Here is a 10,257-nt window from a genome sequence, read left to right as displayed (position 1 = left end):
ATATAAGAAAATGTAAACACAATTATTGACACAGTTGATAGTGTTGATCTGGGCTATGCTTACAGTCCAATTCCTTCAAAGAAAGGAAATTGCAAACCAGAAATATTTTATGTAGTCAAAGTACTACTATTTGCCAGTGTTGTCGGAGAAGATCGAGAATGCGTCAAAGAACGTACTTCTTCCAAGATAGGAAATATATTCTTCTGTCGACTTGCTGAAGTCTGGTATTCTGATTCAACGCAACTGTCAAAATAAGTGGGGACAACTGCATCGCAGTCCTGCTTCCTGAAGATATTGTGTGAAAGGTGGAAATAGCACCAAGTTTGGAGAAAGCAGCGCAAGGAGTTTAATATTGGAGAACGGCGCAAGGAGTAAAGTGATTTGGAGAACTGCTTAAAGAGTTACGAATGTGTTTGGAGAACAGACGCAAGGAGTTTAGTACTTGGGAGAAAGTAACACCATTTTCGTGTGAGGATTTTATACATAAGGATTTATCAATGCAAGTGTACAAAGGACTTCGCTAACTTTCACAGGACAAGTGACTAAGGATATATTACAACAGTCGTCCAGAACATTGCAAGAACTTTTATGATCACCAAGAAGAAGAATGCTGGCTAAGTACTAAATAGTTAAAAGAGTGATTATATTTGATTATTGTGTATGTGCATTTGTTGTCATTGTATCAATAATAACGTGCTTTCAATTAAAGACTTAGATTTTGTTAGCTCAATTAAACAGTGTATTTGTGTTGTGCATTCGTGTGAGTTCGGGTAAAAGGTGATTTTGGCCTTGAGTCAAGTACGACTCGTAACAATGGCACTCGAAGGCATAGCGTGATCCGGTAACCAAGAAAATTACATAACCACTTTGATGGTGAATACAGCAAATATTTCCTTCAAATCATGCAGAGGTCCATTCTATCTGGTATTGATGTATACAGTCCATGTTATCTTTTATCATCATTATCACCCACTGGTACATCAGTTTTGTTCTCAATTTCTGCCGCTGTAGGTGCGTCCTTTATGTCCTCAGTTCTTGTACTTACAGGATCTGATTGTTTAGCTTCTGTTGATTTTTGAAATAAAATTGCTAATGTTTGAGCAGCCACTTCCTGTGATGACAACTGAGGGATAAAAAGAAAGATTTGATTTGTAGAATTCTTTTATCATAAGATTGATTAGCAACACTAAAGCAACACTAAGACCAAATTAAAAAAACTAATTTGCGTATGACGTCCTGTCAACTAAACCAAAAATGCCGTACTGCGCAGGTCAGCAACCAATCACATCGGGCCTTTGCCCTGACAACAGACGCAAACTAGTCTTTTTAATTCGGTCTTTGATTATATTATCATGAAGTTGTAGAAACACTACATTATAATCATCTTCTTTCAGACGTACCATCTCTGCATCCATTTGTGTGTCTGAAGAGATCACTAAGTGAATGAGTGTGTAAATTCATCTTAACAACTACAGTAGTAGTATCCTATTTAGCACCCATCCCCTAATATGCAACCACTGTAGAATTTTTCAAACAACTTGATCATGCAAATCTGCAAGGATACTCATTCAATGACCTTTGAACTTGTTGGGTAAAAAACTCATACTTCACAACTTGACGTCAACAGCTGTTAACCCCTATGAAGGTTATTGAAATATGCAGTTGGTGATGAGGCAATTCTGGGTCTTGTCTTGTAGTTTATTTTGTTCGGCTTGTTAATTGGCGAACAAAATGAGACTTATACCACCGTGGATAGAATGGCATGCACGCAGATGGACACATGCACTAGTTGTGTGACTCGCGAGAGTCTTGAGTGCACGTATGTTAAATGACGCAAGCCTAAGCTGCAACTTTACTGACGCCTGCATAACAAAAACAGAAATTTTCGCCAAATATATGCCGAACAAAGTATAGAAAGGATTGGTGGGTGCATAATGCATTTGATGGTTTACTTCTTGAGGTTGTGTTTTGGCTGCTTTGAATACTTAATTCACAGGCTTTGAGTTAAAAAAAAATTGAGGAGTGCGATAAATAGCACTCCTCAAACTTGTGAGGAGTGCTCTTTTGTGAATGAGGAGTGTGATTATGCTTAAATGTGATGTAAGCTTAAGGAGTGTGATAAATCACACTCCTTATGATCATTTAAGGAATGTGGAGGGTGTGATTGCACTCGCACTCCTCAAAACTCAAAGCCTGCTTTCATACTGGTTATGTTGGCGATTTCTTCTAATAGTCAGGGTTTCAATCATACACTAGGATCCACAACATGCTCATCTATCAAGGTACAGTTCTTTAACTCCAATACATTTGCACATTCATTGAATGACCTTTGAAAATCTGGGTACAAAAACTCATACTCTGAAACTTGAGGTTAAATTTTGCACTATGATTGTTTAATTGCGGTTATTGAACTATGTCATTGGGATGAGGCCATTGTGGTCCATAGTGATAGTGAAATTATACCTACCTCCTTAGTTACCAGAGGTTTGACAGGTTTCCTCTTTTCGCCTTTTTTCCTGAGTAGCATTCCTTCTTTTTCAAGCTCTTCCTGTGTGGCTTCAAATAGCTCCTCTTCTGACTTCTCCCAGCTCTTCTCTAATTCTTGATATTTGGCAATAAATCTGAACGAAAAACACATTTTAACAAATTTAAGATAATTATGATTATCACATCAAAACAAATATAATGGTTACAGGTCGATAGTCCAAAAGGTCATTAGTCCAAAACCTCAGTTAGTTGTAACCACCAATCCTATTCCTTACCCTAAAGCCATCTTAGTTTAAAGACCCATTCAGTGATCCCAGCGCAAGTGTAAAAAAATTAAAATTGTTTATAAATTGCTTAATAGTGAAGGATGAGTCATTCAAATTGTCATTTGGTATTTTTGAAATGACAAATTTGGCAAAAAAACAAAGAAAACAGCAGTCGAAGCCCCATTCAAATATATGTAGCTAATTTAGATACTGTCAGTATCTAAATTACAGATTTGTGTAAAATGTCTTATTTTGTCTTAAATACATAGCTTTCAGCTGAACCACATCTATGACAATGACAAAGGTACCAAAATCTGAATTTTTGATGATTATTACGATCGTCCGGATGAGCAAATCACTGAATGGGCCTTTAATAGTTTGTCTCAAAGCCCTTCCCAAGTTAAAAACCTAATGCGGAATGCATTTTTAAAAGGGTTATTTATTTTTTTACTTTTATTTTCTTTTATCTGTGGGATGAACTTTTTGACAAGAATAGACCACCTTTTCAACTCTCAAGGAGGTTTCACTGTGGTCAAGATGAAGAATTTGATTGAGATTTACGATTCAGGCTATTCAGTTCAGTTCAGTTGTGGAATTCCCGCCTTTTAATTCAGGCGCACCACCAAAAAAGGTGTAGATTAGCTGATGATCAAAAGCATCTGATCAGTAGTGATGTCTAGCAATGTTAGACATGAGATTTTTGTGTGGTGGATTTGGAAAAAATAAAACAACAGAAAAAATCTGAAGTTTACTCAATCCAGCATGAATAACGTGCAAAAGGCGGTCAATTTTACTAATGCCCACAGGGGCTTTGAGCCGAACTATTAAATTAAGATGACCTAAGTAACCCAAACCTATAATATAAGCCCTAATCCTAACCCTACACATAACCCTAACCTGAAACGTAAACCCAACTATAATCCTAACACTTACCATAACCTTATCCTAACCCTAATCCTAAAATGCCCTAAATCCCAACTTTTTTTGAGACCAATGACCATTTGGACTAATGGGCTGTTTCCAACAAAATCTCATGACCACTGTGTACAGGTGAATTCTGATGACTACAAATAATCCCTATATAAGCTGAGGAATGGCTTATGTGATTTGCTAAGAGCAGGTGGCCAACAGGGTAAAAACAGCTTTGTGCTTTAAAAAATAATGTTATGTGACCTTCTGTATTTGGATGATGTATAGTTGTCTGGTATTTGTTGATATACAGTCATTTGTAAAATCATGAAATCAAAATTAAGTTTTAAAAACGCTAAAAAAGAAGATAAAAACGATTTCGCATTTGTTTTTGAAACTGCCTAAGTGAGGTTCAATGTCTTTTGTCCATTGGTGCCTGCCATCTTGCTACATCTCCAATATGCCCACATAGATGAGACCCAAACCATATCTTACCTAGCACATGGTGTTGTGCTCACAGCAGCTTGCCTTGACATATTCAGAGCTCTAACTGATCCAAAAGTTTTGTAAAATTTCCTGTAAAAACAAAATAATAATAATAATAGTGAAGGAAAACTTAGTAACCTAATTGAGATGGAGAGGTAGAAAGGTCAATGTAATGTCATGACAGAGGCTGCTACTGGAGAGGGAGGGACCGGGCTCCCTGGACCAAAGCACTCTGTCCACCACTGCCCGTCCCAAGCCAGGGCGGGGACAGTTGCAGCAGACTGAGAGAAATGACAGCAGGATGTAGTACAATAGCCTGGGCTTCATCATCCCGACACCTTCATTGTAAAGAAATGTTGATGATCTTCATTTTAATCCTAGCTTGAGCATTTTGTTTGAACCTGGTCCCATCAGGACCCAAATGTGTATCAGCAACAGACAAAACGCTGTATATATTTTGACTTGTGTTCCATCATTTTAACAACCCCATGAAAAAACGACAGACTTTTAAGCTTAAAATCACTTAGAACACTAATTAGGTTGAAATCTGTAATTTAACAACTTGCCAATTTAAGTTCTGGTGATTATATGCTCCTTATAATTTTTTATTGCTGCCCAACTTAAGATTGTTGTAGAGCAAGACATAAGAACTGGTTGGAATCAGCAATTTTCTCTGGTTATTTTCTCAGTAACCATGACAACGAAGAGAAAGAGGAAGAGGAAGGAAAGAAAAAGAAAAGAACAGAACATGTAGCTCTCTTTACTTACGCTCTAACATTATCTTCTGGATAAAGAATCTCCCGTACCAATTGGCCATGGTCAATCCCTGGCAACTCTCCTTCTTCCTTTGGTGGATATGCAACCATGACATCATACCATAATGGACGATCTCGATCCTTAACCACCCCAGCACGAATCAAGTTGCGAACTCTGTATATATAAGCAGGAAGGTAATTATGGTGCTTTCAAAACAATTACAATTTCTACATGCATTACACATGAGATCATTCAATATTTTTATGAAAATTTATGCCAGATTATAAATGATAACAGGGTAATTTGCTAATCCTAATTCCTGATAATCCTGAAATTCAACAAAATGCAAATTTCTGCCTTTCTGAATATTTTAAAGTGATTTAATAAATGTACTAATACCAGGAAGGATATGCAGGACTTTAAGGATAAATTGATTATTTCAGTAATTACGGGTTATATGAGAAAACAAGAACATTTTCAGCGTAAATGTGAATAATTAGCACAATTAGCAAGCCAATACGTTAGAGTGAATTGCATTATAGTCTGGCATCCAGAAACAACATTGTCATGACTGCCGTATTCCCAGTGAGTGCTACGCCATACCAATACGCCCATCATTCTTGTGACAAAATATTTTATTCTTTTTATTTTAATTTGACCCTGAAACATTTTCTTTTAATTTTGTGTATATCATCAGGTACATTTCACACTACTTTATTTTATTTTTAATTACCGTAATTGATTAATTAATTAACTGTAGTGGGGGGCATGCTCTCTCACATTTTTTTCATGTTCCCTGTATCATGCTTAACATAACAAGATAAGGTCTTGCTTTTTATTTATTTTTCCCTTATGTATTTCTTTATTTTTGTTTTAGGCGTCTATTATTATAGCGCCCTATTTATATATTATTTTGGACCTATTTCTCATGCGGAATAAAATGGATTGAAATCGAACGATATGGAAGGAAAACGGATCGAATTCACCGATTCAATATTTTCCTACCCAGAAATTGGAATATACCACTATTTGCCTGTTTTCTTTGATTCTCTCTGGAAATACATCGATCTGGATCGTCAAATTTCAGGATGGTAATGAGAAAAATATTTTAAATAATACCATACAATCATCAATAATGAGAAAAAAATTGGGGGGGGGGGATGATGCTGTCTATCGGGTTACGGACCTTTAAAGTACAGAAAACTAATAAACTTACAACAAATTCTGCTGTACATAACATGTAGTTAGATGATTTGAACATTTTCCTTTTATCAAGGCAATGGAGATTTTAAAATAGGCATTTACAAGCTGGTAACAAGTAGTGCCGTACTATTACGCTGACTTTCGTATTCGGCGAGGAGGACGATTTCGACCTCCTGGTTTGTTTACAAACAGAGAGGTAGACAAAAAACCGTTCCGCATGTCCAAACACTCAAGTATCAGAAGTATGGTCCACAATAGCGTGATTCACGTAACCTGAATAGGGATTAAAAAGCTGTCACATAGAACCATGTGCTTCTATTGTCCAATTTGCCATCAAGATTTCATATGGAAACAGTTCAGACCCAGTACAAGATCATGTCAGAAATTAATATTTTGTTCTGGGTCTGATTATTCGGACTAGGTAAAAAGTAGACTTTGACAATAGTAGCAGAAGTTGAGTCGCCGACTGTTGTTACCACTTACCAGTCACGATTTTGACTTCAAAATGAACAATGTACTTGTAGTCGGCAAATAATAATTCCATCCTAGTACGCCACTGTTTGACAGTGTCTCACGCCAAACAATTTACAGTTCTGTTCAAATCACACCAAAATTTCAATTATTAAATTTAATCATTAATTTCTTGTTCATCCTGTCTTTTTCATGGTTAAGTTTGGTATCATACTGCAGCTAATACGCTTCTCCACAAGTTCATGTCAATATTATTGTTTTTAATCAATTGTATTGTAAGTTATGACCACTTTTAAGTGGTTTTGAAGCGTTTCCTTTTTCATGTTTTCGGTTTTCTGCCCTGACATTTTCAATTTCATTACGTTCATTTGTGTACTCTACGGGCTCAATCACGATCAAGAAAACTGTAATATCATTAGATATGTAATCAAACCTTGTAAATACTGTTCCGTGCGTTGGAACTCTGCTTAACCCGGCCATTTGGATTAAATTTTAGTCAGAAGTCTCCTACTTTCCAACGAAAATGAACGCAAGGCGATCGTGACTATATGAAACCCGTCGTACAGACAGGTATGGGCGGTATACGTCCATCGAGAAAGACGATATCAGCAGCAGATCATCCTTCAGCAGTAGGTAGCAGCTTCGTCAATACTGATGATAGGCCTATCATTAGGCCCTATCACTTATCAGCAGTAGATAACTAATCCATATTAATACCCCTATATCAGCAGTAGATAGTTGGTTCGTCAATACTGATATCATTGCAGTAGATAACTAGGCCTACCGGTACTTCATCAATCATAGGGCCTACTCTTAGCCTATCAACTAGACAATTACTTCATCAATAGGCCGTAGTACTGATGTCATTATCAGCAGTAGATAACTCTTCATAAGGGCTTTATTGGGACGATGTGCGCGCGTAGCACGCAACATTTGGTATTTTACTCTATTTTCGCCCATTATCAGGATGGAAATGGCCTTATCTTTACCATGTGCGCGCGTAGCGAAAAAAATTGTATTTTACACTATTTTGGCCCATGATCGGGCTGAATTTTGGTAGAAAAGGGTCCTTTGTCCTCTTGATTTTCTCTTTCATTTTTTCATCAATATTAATATCATCAGTAGATAACTACTTCATCAATACTGATATCAGCAGTAGATAGCTGCTTCATCAATACTGTTATCACTTTTCATGTTCTTACTGCGTTTCTATAAGTTATATCATTATGTTTTCCTTATCTTTAATTTCCATTTGTATAATTTTATTGTGAATTGAGATGAAAACAAATAAACTTGAACTTGAACTTGAACTTGAACTTGAACTACTTCATCAATACTGATATCAGCAGTATAGATAGCTTCAGCAATACAGATATCAGCAGTTGATAGATATACTTCATCAATACTGATATCAGCAGTAGATAGCCACTTCATCAATACTGATATCTGCAGTAGATAGCTACTTCATCAATATTGATATCATCAGTAGATAACTATACCTCATCAATACTGATATCAGCAGTAGATAGATACTTCATCAATACTGTTATCAGCAGTAGATAACTACTTCATTAATACTGATATCAGCAGTAGATAGCTACTTCATCAATACTGATATCAGCAGTAGACAGCTACTTCATCAATACTGATATCAGCAGTAGATAACTACTTCATCAATACTGATATCATCAGTAGATAACTACTTCATCAATACTAATATCAGCACTTATAGATAACTACCGTGCTTCATCAATACTGATATCAGCAGTAGGTAGCTGCTTCATCAATACTAATATCAGCAGTATATAGCTACTTCATCAATACTGACATCGGCAGTAGATAACTGTTTCAACAATACATAGGGCCTATCAGAAGTAGATAACTGCTTCGTCAATACTGATATCAGCAGTAGATAGCTACGGTACTTCATCAAACTGATATCAACAGTATATAGCTATACTTCATCAATACTGATCACAGTAGATAGCTACTTCATCAATACTGATCACAGTAGATAGCTACTTCATCAATGATATCATCAGTAGATAACTACTTCATCAATACTGATATCAGCAGTAGATAGCTGCTTCATCAATACTGTTATCAGCAGTAGATAACTACTTCATCAATACTGATGATATCAGCAGTAGATAGCTACTTCTGTAATACAAATATCAGCAGTAGATAACTATTTCATCAATATCAGCAGTAGATAGCTACTTCATCAATACTGATATCTGCAGTAGATAGCTACTTCATCAATACTAATATCAGCAGTAGATAACTACTTCATCAATACTGATATCATCAGTAGATAACTACTTCATCAATACTAATATCAGCACTTATAGATAACTACCGTACTTCATCAATACTGATATCAGCAGTAGGTAGCTGCTTCATCAATACTAATATCAGCAGTAGATAACTGTTTCAACAATACATAGGGCCTATATCAGAAGTAGATAACTGCTTCGTCAATACTGATATCAGCAGTAGATAGCTACTTCATCAATACTGACATCGGCAGTAGATAACTGTTTCAACAATACATATAGGGCCTATATCAGAAGTAGATAACTGCTTCGTCAATACTGATATCAGCAGTAGATAGCTACTTCATCAATACTGACATCGGCAGTAGATAACTATTTCAACAATACATAGGGCCTATCAGCAGTAGATAGCTACTTCATCAAATTGATATCAGCAGTAGGCCTATATAGCTAATTCATCAATACTGATCACAGTAGATAGCTACTTCATATCAGCAGTAGATAACTACTTCATCAATACTGATATCAGCAGTAGATAGCTACTTCATATCAGCAGTAGATAACTACTTCATCAATACTGATATCAGCAGTAGATAGCTACTTCATCAATACTGATATCAGCAGCAGATAGCTACTTCATAATACTGATATCAGCAGTAGATAACTACCTCATCAATATTAATATCAGCAGAATATAGATACTTCATCAATTTAAATATCAGCAAACTACTACATCATTAATAACGTATCAGCAATACTGATTATCATTTATCAGCAATAGATTAATACCTTTATCAGCAAAAGATAGCTACGTCATCAATTACTACGTATACCGTTATCAGCAGTCAGGGCCGGATTTACCTTTGGGGGGCCCTGGGCCAGGCTAAAATTTGGAGGCCCCCCAAACGCACCGTGAGGAAGGCATGTGCACTGAGTGGCCAAGTTTTGGTTTAGGTAGCCTATAACTTAGATCAACGGTGTCTGCGGCAGGATGTACTATGACATTTGCGCGAGAAGCGCGCCAAAAATTAAAGCCCACATTGAAGCTGAATTTTACTATATAACAGGCCAATTTTACAATTTTTGGCCCAAAACCTGGCGTTTTTTGGCTAAACTGCCGCACAAGGCAATTTTTGGGGCCCCCTAAATTTGGGGGCCGCCTGGGCCCCGGCCCACCTGGCCCAATGGTAAATCCGGCCCTGTCAGCTGATAGCTTCTTCATCTACTACATCAGCAGTAGATAACTATTCCATGAATACCTTTACCAGCTGTATATTGTTAATTCATCAAAACTAGCTCCAATCCGAAAAGGGTTTTTTTTGTGTGTCAAAATTGGGAAGTAGGCCTACTTTATAAATGTGGATTTTTTTCTGTAAAAGTTCCGGTAAAAGTTAAACAATGTC

The 10,257-nt window shown here is 36.6% G+C and overlaps 1 protein-coding gene across 1 annotated transcript; it reads right to left on the bottom strand.

Moving 5' to 3' along the window:
• Nucleotides 1–834: 834 nt before the first annotated feature.
• Nucleotides 835–7,152, bottom strand: LOC140167197 (small ribosomal subunit protein mS23-like). The gene is made up of 5 exons (XM_072190552.1): nt 7,012–7,152; nt 4,917–5,078; nt 4,158–4,238; nt 2,468–2,621; nt 835–1,123 (listed from the first exon to the last, which is right to left on the bottom strand). The coding sequence occupies exons 1-5, from the start codon at nt 7,056–7,058 to the stop codon at nt 947–949; spliced, it is 621 nt and encodes a 206-aa protein (XP_072046653.1). The 5' UTR covers nt 7,059–7,152; the 3' UTR covers nt 835–946.
• Between the last annotated feature and the right edge of the window lie 3,105 nt (nt 7,153–10,257).

Source organism: Amphiura filiformis, chromosome 13, assembly GCF_039555335.1.
Source record: "Amphiura filiformis chromosome 13, Afil_fr2py, whole genome shotgun sequence".
In the NCBI taxonomy this organism is placed as follows: Eukaryota; Metazoa; Echinodermata; class Ophiuroidea; order Amphilepidida; family Amphiuridae; genus Amphiura; species Amphiura filiformis.
This window is presented reverse-complemented; position numbering and strand designations above follow the sequence as displayed.

Coding starts and splice junctions, on each gene's coding strand:
- LOC140167197 (XM_072190552.1), bottom strand. CDS start 7,058: ATGGCCGGGTTAAGCAGAGTTCCAACGCACGGAACAGTATTTACAAG. Junction 2,622..4,157: donor AGCACAACACCATGTGCTAG/GTAAGATATGGT, acceptor TTTTTCGTTCAG/ATTTATTGCCAAATATCAAG. Junction 1,124..2,467: donor AACCTCTGGTAACTAAGGAG/GTAGGTATAATT, acceptor TTTATCCCTCAG/TTGTCATCACAGGAAGTGGC.